Genomic DNA, 18,827 nt, shown 5'->3' with positions numbered 1-18,827 from the left:
TTGTGCTATTCATTGAAAACAAAATGGGCAAATGCCAGTTGCTGCACAGTGCTGGACTCTGAGTATTTTAATTTCAGAAACTGCAAAACTAACGTAATAGTTTGCTGAATAACAGTTTGCTGAATAAAGGATGGATACAGTTGAAAGCATGCACTCTTACATGCCCAAAAAGGTTTCATACTTGTGACACAGAATGCATGTCGATGAGTTGGCGTGGTCCTTCTATCATCTTATAAGTATGCACACTTTAACATCCAATCTGAGCATATGCTTGCTTTTTAAATAAAAATAGTAACTTTTTAGCTGCATCTGCAGCTCTTAATGTGATTTGTTAGCGTCTTTACAGAAGGAGAGAAAGGAGTAGAAAGGGCTTGAATGAAGCTTGTTTGTTTTTAGATACAAAATAGAGGATATAGCATTGAAAGCTTATTACCGTACATGAAGTGCTTTGGTGAGTGTACTGCTCTATTGCTCTGATGCAGTCTAGTTGAAACCAAGAACTTGAATCATGAGTTTAATGAGTTGCAGTTTAAGAGATAAAATGGTCTGGTCAGCTGTGATGTCTCTGGACTGACAGTCATTTGACAGGAATATCCCAACAAATGCACAATTAACTTCTAATCTTTCACTTTATATGCACATTCCATTATTAATTTTCTTGACATCAATGTATAAATCTTAATATCTAAGTCTAGTGTTTGGTATAGAAGAGAGGATGCTGTGAGCAAGATATCAAGGTAAGAAGCTTGTACGAATTCATAGGAGGCTTCTCTTGCTCTGGATGGATAAAGGCATAATCAGGAGACAAGAAGCCAGCTATGTTAATTATCTGAGCGTGCTCCTCCCAAAATTTGTTTATAGCTAAACATCATTTATACAATATCTGACACAGGATCTGAGTGGCACCGTTCACAACTCCAATTACCCTGAAATTATTGCAAATGTTACAAAATCATATCCAAGGTGAGAGGGTCCTGCAAATAATGAAAATATATTAAATCATTTAGAGAACTGAACTGGTGTATTTGTTGTGGTCTTGTCTAGTTGTGTTCTGGTACAGTCAGTAAAGCATCCTCTGGATCTCTGTCCACATCCACATTCTGAAACATCACAACAAGATGATCAGTATCACATAAATCCACATCTCATGTGGCTGCTAAAAAGTAATTATACACAATTGTGTCATAAACCAAGACCACAAACTAACATTGTTGTTAGCATTAAAAATAAATATTTTTAATGCTAAGGCCACCTTATATAAAGTGAGACCAAATTATTCTCTGATTAACCATTAAGATAAATTGGATTAATTCGCAGTCAAATGTATTAAAATCAACCATAACATGTGCAACTTAAAAGTTTAATGCTTTTAATATGCTTTGTTAATATTAACAAAGGCAAATGCTTTAAATTAGATGTGAATTAAGAAGTACTTCTTAAATGGAAAAGTTGCTAGATTCTGTGCTAATAAGTGAACTGAATGTTCATTTGAAAATACCAATCACTTGTAAAAAGTAAAAAAAAAGGTAAAATACCGAAGCAAAATAAATAAATACATAATTAACTGCTCTTTAACTACAGCATGAAAGTATGACTGAGCTCACCACAGGTCTGTCTCTGTGAGTGTTTACTGCTTCAACATTCAGGAAAATGGACTCAACTTCACAGCCTGCAAATACATAAAACAGATCAATTTATGATCTAGCTGATCTTTATGTAAAAAGTTATATTTCAGAAGAGATTTAGAGTGTATAACCATAGGCAACTGGAGTGAGTTTCATCACCGTATGCAGAGGACACTTCAGATAAGGCAGCTCATCTAAAGAAACATCAGGAAAGATTGCTCAGTAAAACACTTAGCCATTGTCCTTGTACAGTTTTCTATCCAAGAAATTGAAGAGTAAATATCAGTGACAGCATGTTTCACAGTTACAAATGAGTGTGAACTTCTTACCGGGATTTCTGTATTGAATAAATCATACAACGCAATTACAGACAAACACTAGTAATACATTCAATGCAGATGTACTGTTACATTTTTTACTGAAGACACTGACTTTTTACAGTTCACATGCTTACTGAGAGTTCTTACTGGACCCCCTGCAGTTTGCATACAGGGTAAACAGGGCTGTGGATGATGCAGTCAATATGGGACAGATCAGGGGCCTCATTTATATAGCTTGCATTAGGAATGGGTTTATACTTAAATCCACACCAACGTTCATATTTATAAAAAACGCCTTGATGTGGAAAAGTCCTAAGACCTTTGCACAATCTGACATTGCTGCGTTTAAAATTGAACTGGAAAATAAGTGCGGGGCATTCAGCCAGAGGAGAACTGGCCCCAAATGAGTCTGGTTTTTCCCAAGTTTTTTTTTCTCCATTCTGTCACGAATGGGGTTTTAGTTCCTTGCCTGTGTCAATCCCTATCATTGTATTCTCCTATTTGATACTGTTCATTGCTTTGATGCAATCTGTATCGCATCAAGTGATTGATGGCTTTATATGTAATATTTTCATTTAATAGTTTTGCTAAATCAGACAATATTGTCTAAATATTAACGAACAATATTAACTTCTTAATGCTCTTCTCTAACTTCTTATTGAATTGTAAATAAATCACTTCATGAGCCCTACATAAGTAATTACTGATAGACTAAGTCAAAATAGTGAAGTAAAAGTGTACTTAAGTAATCAAGTAAATGTTCTTTGTTACTGTCCACCTCTGCATATCAGAATGTATAACGCCAAACATCAGATGGAGTGGCGTAAAGCACACCAATAGACTAGGAAACAATGGAAATGTGTTCAGTGGAGTGACAAATTGATCTTCTTTTGGGCTAGTTTGGGCTTGGAAAACATTTCCTGGAAAACAGGAATCTGTGAATTTCCGGACAGACATGTTTTAGTAATGGAATGACTGAGCTGGAGTACTGCTCTGGAGGTAATATTAAACATTTTCAGTCCTCCCATAAAAAGATTTATGAACTTACCTGGTAGCAATTTTAAAAAGATAATGAGGCTGTAGTATTGGTAACAGGCTGTAATTGGGTTGGCTTTCTAGACTGGGGGTTGACTTTCTAGACAATACTTCTTTCAAGCCTGAATGAATGAGTGAAGTCTTTATTTGTATAGTTTTTTTTAGCTTGTTTGCTTGTGTGGAAACAATGATAGGCTAAGTAACAAATAGCAGAGTGCATGGACAGTGGCACTTAAAAATAACATTTAACACTTTTAAATCAATACAGAAATCCAGGTTGTTCAAAAAGGTTCACAATTTGCAACTTTACAGCTTCAGTATTGTAATAAAGTTCCAGTAGTTTGTTCTGAAAGATTTTTTCTACCTGAGCTTTTGTCCAGGAAGTACGCCAGAAGACAGCGCATGACAGCCTGATGACATATGACGAGAACATTTTCTTGGCGCTCAAGCTCCATGATTACAGGCTCTAAGCGCTGAACTAGATCTTCATAAGACTGAACACAGACAAATACACAAGCATTGCAATAAACAAGGATAAAAACACCTCCAACAATAGCTCACTCCATGTTCACAAATGTTCACAGATTTGATTAAAATATCTGGATTAAGTTGTCTAGTATTACTGTGCATTCTTGTGTTCCCCCGAAATGGGCAGATGTATCAATACTCAAAGCTATGATCAGCAATGCAGCAAAGTAATTACATCACATCTGTCAGGACACAGGTGAGTGATACTCAATAGATGAGAACTGAGTGGCTTTTCTGAAAGTAGATGTTCTGCAGGTAACCGAACATGCATTAAATGGTGTTAAGAAGGTGGTGGATTGTGTGAGGGAGTTCTGGGCATACTAGGCCCAGGGAAGTAAGTGGTTGTAGGCTCTTGGATCTTGCACTCAATCTCACGATTAGGTACCCTACAAGAGCTGGAGGGAATATTGCCTTTGGAGGCATGAAACCGAGAAAGTGCATCAGCCTGGAGATTCTGGCTTCCAGGACTGTAGGTGAATTGGAAGAATGTGAAGAACAAGGCCCAGTAAGTTGATGAGGGTTTGAGTGCTTTGCATATCTAAGATATTGCAAGATATTGCAAATTTTTGTGGTCTAATATAAAGGTGAAGGAAGAAGAAGCCTTCTCCCGCCAGTAATACCACTCTTCCGGAGCTAACTTGATGGCAAGGAGTTCTGGTCTGGAGAGATCAGTTTCAGACAGAAGTAATTGCAAGAATGGAGGCAGGGAGGCTCACTGTTGCCCCAACACCGATGGTCGAGGCATCCACCTTTAAAAAGGGACTTGTGGATCCAGGAGATGAAGGATTATGGCCATGCTGAATGCTTCCTTAAGATGACGAAAGGTTTCTTGGGCTTTCGGGTTCCAGGCCAATGATTTGGGCTTGCTGTGCAGCAAGAGGCAAACTGTTAAACTGTTGAATAAATCATCTGTAGGAGTTGTCAAATCCAAAAAACTGCTTTAGTTCATTCACTGACTGCAGGAGAGGCCATTGTTGAATGGCAGTTACCTTCCCCTGGTCCATTTGAATCCCTTTGGGGCTGATGTTAGCATGTTTGTGGAACTGGATAATTAAGCGATGGAACTAACATTTTCCCATCTTCAGATGAAGGTGGTGTTCTCTGAGTCACTGAAGGACCTGCTTCATGTAGTGGTGGTGTTCTGCCAGGTTCCGGGAGTATATCCTTATGAATGTCATCAATTTAGACAATCTCAAACTGATGGAGGAACTCCTGGAACACCTTGTTTATGAATCACTGTAATACTGACAATGAGGCCATTTAGCATAAGCCAGTATTCTTAGTGGCCTAAGTGTGTTGTGATGAAGGCTGTCTTTCTTGAATAGTTTAAACTCAGTGCTCACTGAGGTGCAGCTTACAGGATAGGTAGAACCTGGTTAGGAGGACATGGGAAATTAAGCTCTGAGGAGCCTGAGTTGATAAGGGTGGAGAGTAGAATAGAGGAATCCAAAATAAGTAATTGTACTTGTGCAGTGATAGTGTGGCAATATCAGGCTCGAGTTGAATAGCTAACTTAATATAATTTGAATGTTTCAATATGGGTTGACATAAATTACTTTATTTTAATGTTTGAGACAACATGGCACAGAGTTCTTAAAAAAGAAATGCAAAGTGAAATTATTGCTTGATGACATTAGGAACCAACAAATCAGATTTTTGAACCAGTTCAATGAGCTAAACTGTCCGAAAAGAACCAGTTCATGGAAAAGATTCAGACTTTGCATCACTAGTGAGTGATACTCAATGGATGACATCCGAGTGGCTTTACTGGAGGTAACAGTCCTTTCTATTCTGTAGCAACTATGGAGAATGGCCGATACAATAGAGCAACAGAAACGTCTGAGGTAAAGAAGAAATACAGGTAAGGATTAAAGAATGCAGAAGTATGGCTTGGTTCAGGTAAGTGAATAGTAGGCCTGACACCAGAGATTGCAGTGAGTGTGCTGATGTAAGAGCCCGTGATTGTGTTTATAATGTGTTTATATATTCATGATTTTTAGTATTTGTTCAAGTTTTACATTATTATTTTAATGTTGTAATTAGCTATTAATATTTTATCTTTGAAGCAGCTTTGTTACATGAAAGCATTTAAGTCTGTTTAAGGTCAAAATCAAGTTTTCTGCATCTCCTGTGTACAATCAACCCTCTCCCATAACAGCTGTCACCAGTCAAATTTTAAAATAATGAAAATAATAATTATTATAAAATTATAATAAATATGATTAATAATAATAATAATAATAATAATAATAATAATTATTATTATTATTATTATTATTATTATTGTGCCTGGATCAGTAGGATGTTCTTGTAATAAAGTAGCAGTGCCTGGGACAGATTTTAAGTGTCCATTCTGTATACAAAGTTGCAATCTAATTCTGTTTACATGAAATAAGTCAACTTCCAAGTGGGTTTAAATTTTACGGACCTGTTGCTATGACAGCAACTCCGAGATCAACCGAATGAACAAAACCTAAACCGAGATTCATTTGCATTATTTGTCATTAAAATGTATGCATCAGTTCAACAAATTACCCACATAACTTATAAATTCCTAATTTGTCTTGCCACAATATATACTCACTTCACCCTTTGGATAGCGGTACCGATATTTGTCTTGGTCTCTGAGAGCAAACTCCTCAGGAAAGTGATCTTGAATTGCTTCATAAGTCATCTCCTCACACACACCCTGCAGAAGAAAACATGATATATATATATATATATATATATATATATATATATATATATATATATATATATATATATATATATGAAGAAGAAAATGTGATATATAAACATGCAAGAAGACACAAAAAACACACAAAAAGAAACAAAACAAAGAGCTTATGCCAGGGGTTGCAGACCAGCAACTGCTGACAATGTCATATGGGTGACTAGAAACAGGATAGGACTTACAGCATCAATCTCATTAAGTGCTTTCCACTGTTCATAAGGCACTCCAATTGCCTCTGCAGTCTGGATTGTTCTTCTCATGTGACTGGTCCAGATCTTCAAATCCAGGATGCACTGACCCCTGATGTATGTGCCTAAAGCTGCAGCAAACTGATATACATGATATAAATAAATCTGATATATTCAGATATAAATGCACAAACAAATGCAAAAAGAACCGTGGCTTCCTTGGAGTCAGCAGCCACAGATTTTCAGCCTGCCAAAGACCTCGAGACAAAGCGGGCCAACTGAGGCTAGAAGAAATGTCATGTTCAAAGGCGGAGTCTATTCTAGTTTGAAGACAGTTGTTACAGTACCTCTTGTCATTTGCCTTGTATATCTGCTGAAATCAGCATTTAAAACAATTCTAAACTTTAAAACTCACCTTTAGACACCAATGAGTGTCTAAAATAACTAACGATTGTGATAAATTGGGAATTCTGTTTACTGTGTGTGGCAGAAATGTATTATATGCAATGCTACGTATTCTAACCATCAGCATAATGATAAATGCACATTATGCTTTTGAAAATAACAGTAGCCTATATTGAGATACGTTATGATCACTGATCTATATATATATATATATATATATATATATATATATATATATATATATATATATATATATATAGCAGGTTATCTTCAGAGAGAAAGTTGCTATGGCTAATTGAGGAGGTATTATATCACTCACGAGTGAAATATACACACTATACATTTTACCTCTGGGAGATATTATCAGGAGTCATGGTGTTAGCTTTCACTGCTATGCTGATAATACTCAGCTGTATATTTCATCGCAGCCAGGTGATACACACCAAATTGAGAACCTAACGATAGTCGATATACTGGATGATGACTAACATCTTAATGCTAAATTCAGAAAAAATGGAAGTGCTAATTATTGCACCTAAAAACCCCACATGTAATAATCTAGAACACAGCCTATCACTTGATGGCTGCTCTGTTAAATCTTTGTCATGTTTCCCGGCCAGTGTTTTAAAACAAATTGCCATAATTATCATAATTTTTGAAGATTTTGACCTAAATTTGATGGCCTTCAGAATATTTTCTGCTATATCAAACTAAAGAGCCAAGCCTCTGCTTTTAAACCAAAAAAATCCATTATATTCTATCTTTATATTCCATCTTTACGTTCATGTTTATCATCACTTAAATGCCGGTAGGTTTAATCAAAAATACAACTTTTTGGACAAAAACCAGAGAAAAATGCAGTTTCATCAAAGTAGTGATATTTATCAAAGTATTAGTTAGCCTAAAATTTTTGACAAAATTATAATAAAACAAACTATAACAAAAATTATATAAGTAATGAAAACTGTACAAGACCAAAAATGTATATTTGTACACAAAGCATAAATCTTTCTGCAGAGTGAGCACTTTCCCTGCAGAGTTTAACTCCAGCACTTAATTAAACACACCTGAAGCAGCCAATCAAGCTCTTACTAGGCATACTAAGCTTCCTTGCAGGTGAACACAATTCTGTTACAAACAATTAAGTGAAAGTAGTAAATTAGGTCACGTGATTAATGTGGGGGGCACATTAAAGTTGTGTTTGCCTGGGAATGGAGCATGAGCAAGTGGCTGTCACTATGAACACTTCGCTATTTGAGGAGGGCATCCAGAGTCATGGTCCACCAGACAAAAAAAAGCTTAATCTAGTGTGCATAGTAATAATAATAATATTAATAACCTGTACACAGGGGTGCCACTACGGTTCCTGGGACCCCTGGACAGCACATTTTGCACTGTTTTAATCACATTAATGCTAACCTTCATTCCTCGTGGTGAGAGTCCGGTATCACCTCCAATACGCCCCAAAAGGTTGAGTTCGCTCTCTCCATGACGACAGAGGTAGATAGTGCGAGGTGTGACATGGATGTTCATCAGATAGTAGACGATCCTGCTCTGAATATGATCTTGAACCTGATTAACCAGGTACCTGCTGCCCACGTTAAAGATCTTAATGTAAGACAGGTTTCTGTGAGCACAAGGAGAGAGGACAGTAATGTGGGGACTTCTACCACAATCACGTCAAACAGCAGATGTTCGGCAAATTCACTCGGAGTTACAATATTTCACCTGTCTTTGTCATCATCTAATGGAACGTATGTGAGTTTGTAGCAGTCTATCCTCTTAAGGAAGTCAGTCACAGCCTCATCTTTATCACAGTTAACATAATCAGGACTGCTCAGCTTCACTTGCTGCAGATAAACAAAGGTCTTTTACAGGAAGCATAGCATGTATGTTTTTTAAAGAAATACTTTAGACTCCAACACAGACAATTGACAGTAATATTTCAAAGTGATATATTCATATTTCCTCACCTTGATGTTTTCTGCAATGATTTCTGGGTCATCACAAAGAGATTCAACGAAAAACACCTACAAGAAAGACAACCCTACTTAATATGTTATTTATTGTAGAACTATCTTCTAAATATACTAGTAATGTTAATATTACTAGCATATTGGTTATTCATAAAGAACATTTGAATGTATGCCCATATTCTATACTCCTTAATCCTACACAATACCTTAGCAAAACTACTATAACTACCTTACTTATAACAACCAGCAAGTTATACGTTTATTTAGAGAAAACTCTTAGCTAACAAGTGCACGTGTTCCTTAATCTAAAGTGTTAACATGAATTTTGATGAATATTCATCAGTTCACCTCTTTCACTCACTTTATAGCCGTTCTCTTTAGCAAAAGTGAGGATCACCTCTCTACGTTCTCTTGTTGTGTTGGTCGCATCGAACACCTGAACATAAATGTGCTGCATTAGATAATAATAAGTAAAACTGCTGCAAACAGCAATTAGGGGCCAAGCACAAAATAAAAAAACAACAACAACAAAGTGCTGGGCAATGGCAGGAAGTGAATAAAAAAAAAAAAAAAAAAATGGTAGAAAACTCAATAAAATAATGACACCATTGCTCATGTCTGCTAGTGACCAACAGACAAAATGGGTGATTTTACAAAACATATACCTTTGGATTCTGAAAGACCCAGAGAATTTTTCGATATGTGACACTGTTCCTAACCTTTTTTGATGTTTTTTTAATTCTGTTTTGACTCTGAAAATTCACCTTTGCCAACACAGCAATAAATGTTACATGTTAAAGTATTTTAAAATATAATGTTTTGTTTTTACTTAAAAAACACTTTATAATAGGGTAACACTTTATAATAATGCCCAGTTGTATAGCATTTATAAGTGATTAAATAATGATGAACTAATCATTTACAAAACATAACTATGTGTTCATATATGCTTAATAAATTATATGTTTATATATTTTGTAGATGGAGTTATGAATCGTTTACAAGTGATTAGATTATGACTATCTAATTGTTTATAAAACATGACTGATTAAGTACACAGATAAATTATTAAGTAATATGCTAACAATGAACAAATCTGTCATAAGTTATCTTAGCATATCATGAAATAATCAAAGTCAGAGAATACATCTGTTTAACCCTCACCCAGTCAGCTTTACGTTGCAGTACACACAAAAAAGCATAATGTATAATGTGAATATTTTACTCATCATTGGTAGATCTTTTTTTACTCCAGTGTATACGTACATTTGTAAAACATTTACAACTGATAAAGTAGTTTACACTTTAGATTAGGGGATGCAGAAAGTGTAAATTATTAATTAATGCATTTACACAACAGGTTTTGAATACTTTGTTGAGTGTACTGCAATGTAAAGACTAAAGCACAAAGTATTGTAAATGATTTATTCAAGTGTTGGTTTATAAGTGAATAATAATATAGTAACTAGTAAGATCACCTGCTGGAGTGCCCATGAATTCTATTAGAGGGCACTCCACCCCAGAATCTTGCTACATGTTTTGGACTCCATTTCCCATGTGTCCCTTGCCCTCCATGTCATGTCAAACCCTTGTCTGTGTGTTGTGTTCTCATTGATTCTGTGTCACGTTCTGATTGATTGCCTGGTTTCATGACTATTGTTCTCTTTGATTGGTTTTGTCATGTGTTCCCTGGTGTCTAGAATAAAAGACACCCTCGCCCACTCTTTGACACTGATTATTGCTTAGCCTTTTCCCTTGTTTTTAGTTCTGTTTTTTTTCCCTAGTCAATCAGTCAATCACTTTTATTTATATAGCTGTGTAAACATATAAGAATATTAAGCACAGTATTCTGGAGCATTAAACTATGATAACATTTGATATTATGATATTATTGGCTTACCAACTTTAGTGAAAAATTGAGTCTATGCATGCCTTCTCAATTCATTGATTTCTTTAGTAACATTAGTAAATTGTCCATGTTGAAGTGAGTATGTGTGTGTATGCTGTCACTTACTGCCACTTGTCCATGATCCTGAGTAAAGTAACAAAAGACATCCTTCAACGCTGCCAGAGCACAAGCTCTAAAGCAAACAATTAACAAAAAAAAGTCTCTCAGTGGTGGATATTGTTCAGAGACCATTTTGTCAACTTACAGTATTAAACCAGAAAGTGACTGTCTTTATTACTTTATTATTATTGACTTCGCTTATGGATTCTGGTACAAACACTGCACGGTATACTGAGATGAACTGTGTCCAAATCATAGCCTTGCTGATATTCAGACAAATAGCTTAATGGCACTCTTGTTTAGGTAATACTTCTTGGATAAACAGTGATGTATAAAGTGTGAGTTTCTCACTTGCGAATTTTCATGGCGTCTTCGTTGTCTGGGCGGAAGAATTCAAAACTCTTATAGGTGCGCACAGCATCTCTGCGGTACTGCCCAACATTAAACACTGTTAAAATAGTTTCACATCAGTAATGTCTAGTGCAAGAAAGGCAAGGCAAACAATCTTTTAAGACTTCTTGAAAAACAATCAAACATGTTAACTATATTGGTGCCAACTAAACCATATGTATTTCTAATATCTACCTCTATATTAACCAGAAATTTACCAATGAGTGTGATAACAATAGTTATCACAATCAGTAGTTAGAAGAAACATTTCCAAAGATTTCATTGATCGGCTTTCCAATATTTTGGAAATATAAATACATTTTGATGGCTGCAACACACTCTAAAAAAGTTGTAACAGAGGCTAAATAAAAGTGAAAAGGTCACCTACCATGACCTTTCATGTGACATTACACCCTTAAAGGAACACCCCCCTGGCGGGCAAAACTAAGCTTTGCTCCACTGACTGCCAGTAATTTCTACGCAGTTTGCATTAAGTAATAATCTAGTAAAACACAGGAATTAACAGTTTGAAATTTTAATAAACACCTTATTGTTGATACATATTTTGTACAGGCCAGAAGATGAAGCCAGAATGTAAATGCAATGTTCAAAGTTTCACATGAAGTGCTTTCCCATAGAAAACTGTTATATAGAAACACTGAACCATGTGTTCATACTCCAGCCTCATCTACTTTCCTATGTAAACTACCCATCGTTCGCTCTCTCGCTCTCATCGTTTTGCCCTCCAGGTCTTTGAACTTTGAACTATGGATAAGAATGTGAAATGGTAAGATTTTTGCTGTAAGATTTCGCTGTAAGATTTCTGATGATGTTGTTAATATTTCAGGATCTTTCTTGCTGGCTGAGCCTGATGTTGAAGTCCATATTGATGTCTCTAAAATGTTACCCTCTGTTTGCCTGGCATGTGCTGTAAATCGTGCTCAGGCCCAAAGATTCGATTTTGTTGATATTTCCGGAAATTTCTTGCCTTCTTCAGCTGATGTTATGCCCAAAACCATTATGGAAAACCAGCCACCCTTAATGGTAAGTAAAGGGTGAGTGAGACATGTTTGCCCACCTATACTGTTTGTGGCCTGTACTGAGTCCTAGGACCTCCAACTTATCTGTAAGAATGGAAGGAATTATGGTGTTAAACACTAAACTGTAATCTACGAACAGCATTTTGGTGAACCTTGGTGGAGCGATTGGAATGGAGTGTGTCAACTTTGAAGCACATAGGGGTTGTATAATGTTCCAGGGAGAGGTTGAAAATCCCTGTGAACACCAAGGCTAGTTGGTCAGAACAAGCCCTCAGAACTCCTATGATGCCTATGATGCCTTCTGGTACTGCTGACTTCCTGGTATTCAATCTCCTGAATGCCTTTGTCACTTTGTGATCTGAGATGATGAACGTGTTTTGTCCTCCAGCATTCTCCGCTTGCATGCTGCTTGCACTGTAGGATGCACTGTAGGATGCAGCCTTGGACCTGGTGGTGAACCCCCACATTATATATACAGTGGAGTGGGATCTCAGAGGTTTTATCCACCCATAGCTTCTGGTTTGGAAATGTTCTGATCATTAGCAAGGAAATTCCAAGGAATCAAACTACCACTATAATATAAACAAATTTAAAAAGCACTGACAATGTCAGCTCATTTCCCTAGGAAAGCAGAAAGGGCAACATTTGATGGAGAGGAGCTCCTGGTTGATTAAGCTGGAGTGTGATAAAGGTACAATGCATCAGCTGTTGTCCACCAGCTCTTACCTTCTCAGACTCCACTGTTCGGTCAATGTGGTAAACCGATAAGAAAACTTGGCCAGTTGGATTGTTTGGTCAACTTGAATCCAGGTTTAAATACAATGGTAAGTGGCTTGATTGTCAATAAGAGAGTTCTGTCATATGTAATGACGACCTCAGTGCAAAAAAACAAGATTAAAGTGCATATTTGTGCAGAAAATAAACTAAACAACCAAAGAGTGGCAGTCATGACAGCAGCTGACCTCACTGGGACTATACTTGCTGACGTTCAAAATTAGTTTATATTTACAAAATTCTATTAAGTTGGTCAAAAAAAAACCTTTGGAAATCTTTTCTTTGTATGTTTGTCAGTTTAATAAAAGTTAAAAAGAATTAACAAATCCAACTTTTTTCAGAATTGAGGTTGTAATATGTCACCTTGCAAGATTTCACCTGCTAATCTGATTAATGGATTAGTTCATACAATGTTTCTACAGTCTGTACAATAATTCTTACCCCTGGTGGGAACTCCAATCCAGTTAAGGTAGCGTGTGAGTTTCTTTGAGATGTAGGTCTTTCCACGGGCAGGCAGACCAACCATCACAATCATGGTGGGAGAGTTGGTGAACTGTGGTACTGATGCTGAAATAAACATGCACAACATGTGTAAAAAACAACAACAAACAAACAAACAAATAAATAAATAAAAGTTTGAGCCTATACAGACTACATCTATTACTATGTGAAATGTTAGACTAATGTCTAACATTTCATACATTCATACAGTAATAGTTTAACCATTTAAAGGGTTTCTTAAATTGATCTTGATAGAGCCATAAGCATTGCCTACATTTCCACTCATTGTAATTTTCATCAGTGAAAATATTATATCAGCCTTTGGTATCAATGGTCTCTGTGTTTGTGTGTGTGTGTGTGTGTGTACCAAGGGCAGTGAACTAAACTATCAGTGAGTTGAACAGCCCTGAGGACACAAACCATCACACACACGGTCATTCCTTTATATAATCAAGTATGTTACAGGAAAAATATTGCCAAGCATCAAGAGTAATATCGTTGTCTCTCCATTTAGGGAGTCCCTTCAATATGAAAAATATGAAAAATAGTTTACAAAGGTGAAAAAGAAAAGATGTTACAAATGTTTTACAAAGAAGCATTTAAAAAGTCCACTTGGCAAGATTCTAACAGTGTAATTAGAGTCAAGAGCCTACTTTTAAAATTTGATAAGACCACAGAAACAGAGTGAGGGATGAGACAGATATGTTTCTTTAGACATATGACTTACAGCCTCTTCTCCGTCTCAGTCTGCTGCTCATCCATGGCACCCAGATTTTCTCCAGAGGATTTTGTGTCAGTTCAATTTGTGAGTGAAACATATTCACTAATGTGTGTGAGACAGCTGTGTCTTAGTATATGGTGAGTGACCAGCAGCGCTGAAGATTTTCCGAAGAGCTGAAGTAATGTTTGTGTAAGCCTTGTCCACTTTGAAGCAGATGTTTATTTAAACTAGTGAACCCTGATAGAGGAGGTGCATCAAGCATCTGGCACAATGTTACACAAAAACAGCCTATCAAAATTCACCACAACACGTATCTGGACCTACTCATTGTTGAAATCATACTCTAGATCTAATACTGTCACATGGAATGGATGTTAAATGGTTGAAGTTCTGTAGCAAAGTTGTTAAATCATCTAAACCAGTAACATGTATGTTAGACCCTATTCCATCTAAACTATTAAAAGATTTGCTTCCAGAAGTCATAGATCCTATTTTGACCATTATTAATTCATCATTGTCATTAGGTTTTGTTCCCAAAACCTTCAAGCTGGCTGTAGTTAAGCCTCTTATTAAGAAACCACATCTTGATCCCAAAGACTTAGTAAATTACAGACCAATCTCTAATCTCCCTTTTCTGTCAAAGATACTAGAAAAGGTAGTATCCTCACAACTGTATTCCTTATTAGAAAAAATGGTGTCTGCAAGGATTTCCAATCAGGTTTTAGACCATACCATAGTACTGAGACTGCTCTTATTAGAGTTTCTAATGATCTGCTTCTATCGTCGGATCGTGGTTTTATCTTGTTATTAGTGCTATTAGATCTTAGCGCAGTATTCAATACTACTGATCACAACATTCTCTTGGATAGACTATAAAACTATGTTGGCATTAGAGGAAGCGCCTTAGCATGTTTAAATCATATCTCTCTGACCGCTATCAGTTTGTAGCACTAAATGAGGAGGTATCATATCGATCTTGATGGCTGCTCTGTTAATTCTTCATCATCAGTTAGGAACCTAGGTGTGCTGTTTGACAGCAATCTTTCCCTCGAAAACCATGTTTCCAGCATCTGTAAAGCTGCCAACTTTCCATCTTAAAAATATATCTAAATTACGACCTATGCTTTCAACCTCTAATGCAGAAATATTAATTCATGCGTTTATGACTTCGAGGTTAGATTATTGTAATGCTTTATTGGGTGGTTGTTCTGCACGCTTGATAAACAAACTTCAGCTAGTCCAAAACGCAGCAGCCAGAGTCCTTACTAGAACTAGGAAGTATGATCATATTAGCCCGGTTCTGTCAACACTGCACTGGCTCCCTATCAAACATCGAATAGATTTTAAAATCTTATTAATTACCTATAAAGCCCTGAATGGTTTAGCTCCTCAATACTTGAGCGAGCTCTTATCACATTATAGTCCTGCACGTCCGCTGCGTTCTCAAAACTCTGGCCATATTAACCTAGAATATCAAAATCAACTGCGGGCGGCAGATCCTTTTCCTATCTAGCACCTAAACTCTGGAACAATCTCCCTAACTCTGTTCAGGAAGCAGACACACTCTGCCAGTTTAAATCTAGATTAAAGACACATCTTTTTAACTTAGCCTACACATAACACACCAACTCACTTTTTTTATTATTCAAATCCGTTAAAGGATTTTTAGGCTGCATTAATTAGATCAGCTGGAACCGGGAACAGTACTCCTAAAATACAATGTACTTGTGACATCGTAAAAAGAATGGCATCTACGCTAATATTAGTCTTGTTTTTTTCTTATTCTGTTTCAGTTTGTATCCAGACTAGATGTTGGATCAGCACCCAGAGATTATGTTCATCAGAGACCAGAACACCTAGATACAGCTGCGTTTAAAATTTGAACTGGAAGTTAAGTGCTGGGCGTCTGCTCAGAGGAGAACTGGCCCCAACTGAGTCTGGTTTCTCCCAAGGTTTTTTTTTCTCCATTCTGTATGGATGGGGTTTTGGTTCCTTGCCGCCTCTGGCTTGCTTTGTTGGGGACACTTAACTTCTAGTGATTACAGTCGAATTGATTACAGAGACCATCTCTGCATTTAATAACAAATTGTTCACTCTCGTCATTATACATCCCTGTCATTGTACTCTTCTACTTTAAACTGTACAGTACTTTGATGCAACCTGTGTTGTTAAAAGCGCTATATAAATAAAAATGATTGATTGATTGATTGATTGATTGATTGACCACAAAAGGCCAGATCTGAACACAAGGCATGACACTTACAATAATTATTGAAAATAGGACACTCTTTCCAGAAGGGAAATGCCAATTCATCTAGAATTGCCAGAAATATGAATGAAGTTACGGTCTAATTTTAAATAAAATCATTTAAAACATATACTAGTGTATGGGAAGGTTTTTAATGTATTCTGACTTCTTCCCCCATATAGTTGTAACTCAAACAGCAGGCAGATGCTTTCTGTCCTGTGTTTATCCAGAACACATTTGACACATTGGTAAGAAGACACCAAAGCCTTGCCAGCACATATACCTATTTATGTGCTTACAGGTTTGACTATGCTTGTGAGGTCCAAAACGTCCTCACTAACATAGTGAATCTTTTAAACACCAACTAGAAAGCTGAACCTCACTATTTAAAAAAAAAAAAAACCTTTGCAGATAGGCCAGATTTGTATTTAAATATAGTGTTATTCAAAGGGTTCTATGTGGGTTATTTTTAGACGAAAGTGTTGGTTTAGGCAATAGAAAATATCACTAACTTTATAAAAAAAACCTTTTTTTATGTATTTATATAGTGAAACAATCGTGTAGTGTAGTGCGTGTGTGTGTGTGTGTGTGTGTGTGTGTGTGTGTGTGTGTGTGTGTGTGTGTGTGTGTGTGTGTGCGCGCGCGCGCGCGCGTGTTGCAAACGCAGTTTTCATGCATTCATGCTCGGATATTTATTTCAGTCTAACCTGTGCTCTCGCAGCGCCTTCTCTTCCTCATGAAGGTTTTCTCACGACGCTCCATTAATAACATACATTAACGCAAACAGCCGAAATACCAACCATAGTGCCCGAAGACTACTGACTTGAATATTCACTAGTCATGATTACGTCGTTTGGCTCCTTCCAATGACGAAGAGCTGGCTCGCCATTTAGCACTTCGCGGCCATGTGTTTTTAGAAGGTAAATTCATTTTGAGTGAATTATAACTCACGAGAATTATGTGTCTCTATACGCTTGGCAAGATTCCGTGATCGTTTTGTATCTGATTCCGTGATTGTTTTATACATCAACCCATTTTTTTTAACGCAATAGGCTACATAAATGAATGCTGTCTGGTGGATATTATGAAATATATATTTTTTAAAATAAAATTACAAAGTTAAAACATAATCTAGGGTGACCATTGCTGAACATTATCCATCATAATCAGCCTACTTTCTGGTTTTCATCGCGGTGTGCCATCACCTCTAACTGAAAAATAATGTATAGTAATTTTATTATTATTGTAATTTTATTTATCTTATTATTTATTAAATACTATCGACATTAAAGGAGTAGTTCATGCCAAAGCACTGAACAGTATCAATCAATCAATCACTTTTATTAATATAGCACTTTTAACAATACAGATCGTATCAAAGCACTGAACAGTATCAATGATAGGGATGTTATAATGATGAGATTGAACAAATTTGTTATTAAATGCAGAGATGGTCTCTGTAATCAACAATAATCGCTAGAAAGTAAGTGCCCCAACTAAGCAAGCCAGAAGCAGCAAGGAGCCAAAGCCCTATCCATACAGAATGGAGAAAAAAGAGAGTCATAGTATAATAACATTTACATTTAGTCATTTAGCAGACGCTTTTATCCAAAGCGAAGTACAAATGAGGTAGGCAATAGAAGCAATTTATATCAACAAAAGGACAGCAGGTTTTTTTGCGATGGCACTGCAAGACGCCTTTTGTTTGCAGAGCGTAGGCACCTGGAGGGAACATGTGAGTGTACATTAGTGAGTGTAAGTACAAGGGAGCGGAGTCTGTGATTGTCTAGTTTAATAACCTAGTCTAGTTTAAACGCTTAATTTTCTATTAAATGCAGAGTGAACCTCAGCATGAACCTCTCGGCAGGTCACTTTCGCATAAGAAAGATTGGTGGGATCATTAACTTTAGAAGCTTTCTCTGTATCATCAACACAAGGAAGACAGAAGTGTAATAAATTGATTTTATTAACAAAAGGTTTAAAAGATTTAATGTTTAACAGCCTTGAACACAAAGCACTGGAGGATGCTGTAAGGAGGCTGGAGGATCCTTGCCTGTAACACGTAAGCTAAAGTACCTTGAAGTGAATGTTATTCGTAGTTGTTTCTTCCCTCTCAAGACTCAGACTCAGTATGGTTGTTTCTGTGCTGCCTTCCTGTAAGGACTCAGAACAGTTAAACTGCTATTGTGTTACTGGACGAACCGGTTTCTGTCTCTCTGGATGATCTGCATTTGTCACTTACCAAACCACAACCAAAATACATTTGGCAGTGTTACGAACATATTAAGTCCAAACATGATGGAAGAAGATTGAACTATCATGCATTTATTCATT

General features: G+C 36.6%; 1 protein-coding gene across 2 annotated transcripts; it reads right to left on the bottom strand.

Moving 5' to 3' along the window:
- Window positions 1–501: 501 nt before the first annotated feature.
- si:dkey-96f10.1 (6-phosphofructo-2-kinase/fructose-2,6-bisphosphatase) lies at window positions 502–17,354 on the bottom strand. 2 transcript variants are annotated; one of them, XM_043224272.1, is made up of 14 exons: window positions 17,201–17,354; window positions 13,465–13,590; window positions 11,171–11,267; window positions 10,826–10,892; window positions 9,173–9,247; window positions 8,809–8,865; window positions 8,564–8,685; window positions 8,255–8,462; window positions 6,425–6,571; window positions 6,093–6,197; window positions 3,345–3,474; window positions 1,757–1,819; window positions 1,605–1,669; window positions 502–1,100 (listed from the first exon to the last, which is right to left on the bottom strand). In XM_043224272.1, the coding sequence occupies exons 1-14, from the start codon at window positions 17,262–17,264 to the stop codon at window positions 1,041–1,043; spliced, it is 1,386 nt and encodes a 461-aa protein (XP_043080207.1). In that variant the 5' UTR covers window positions 17,265–17,354; the 3' UTR covers window positions 502–1,040. The 2 variants fall into 2 exon arrangements, with proteins under 2 accessions (XP_043080207.1, XP_043080206.1); XM_043224271.1 differs by lacking the exon at window positions 17,201–17,354 and adding an exon at window positions 14,252–14,456.
- Between the last annotated feature and the right edge of the window lie 1,473 nt (window positions 17,355–18,827).

The sequence above is a fragment of the Puntigrus tetrazona genome, chromosome 23, assembly GCF_018831695.1.
Source record: "Puntigrus tetrazona isolate hp1 chromosome 23, ASM1883169v1, whole genome shotgun sequence".
Taxonomy (NCBI): Eukaryota; Metazoa; Chordata; class Actinopteri; order Cypriniformes; family Cyprinidae; genus Puntigrus; species Puntigrus tetrazona.
This window is presented reverse-complemented; position numbering and strand designations above follow the sequence as displayed.

Excerpts from the sequence above, each read along its gene's own strand:
- si:dkey-96f10.1 (XM_043224271.1), bottom strand. The coding sequence starts at position 14,342 with ATGTTTCACTCACAAATTGAACTGACACAAAATCCTCTGGAGAAAATC. Across the intron at positions 6,572-8,254 it reads TCTCACCACGAGGAATGAAG|TTTGCTGCAGCTTTAGGCAC; the intron begins GTTAGCATTAAT and ends CATGTATATCAG. Across the intron at positions 1,820-3,344 it reads CTTCCTGGACAAAAGCTCAG|ATGAGCTGCCTTATCTGAAG; the intron begins GTAGAAAAAATC and ends ATGTTTCTTTAG.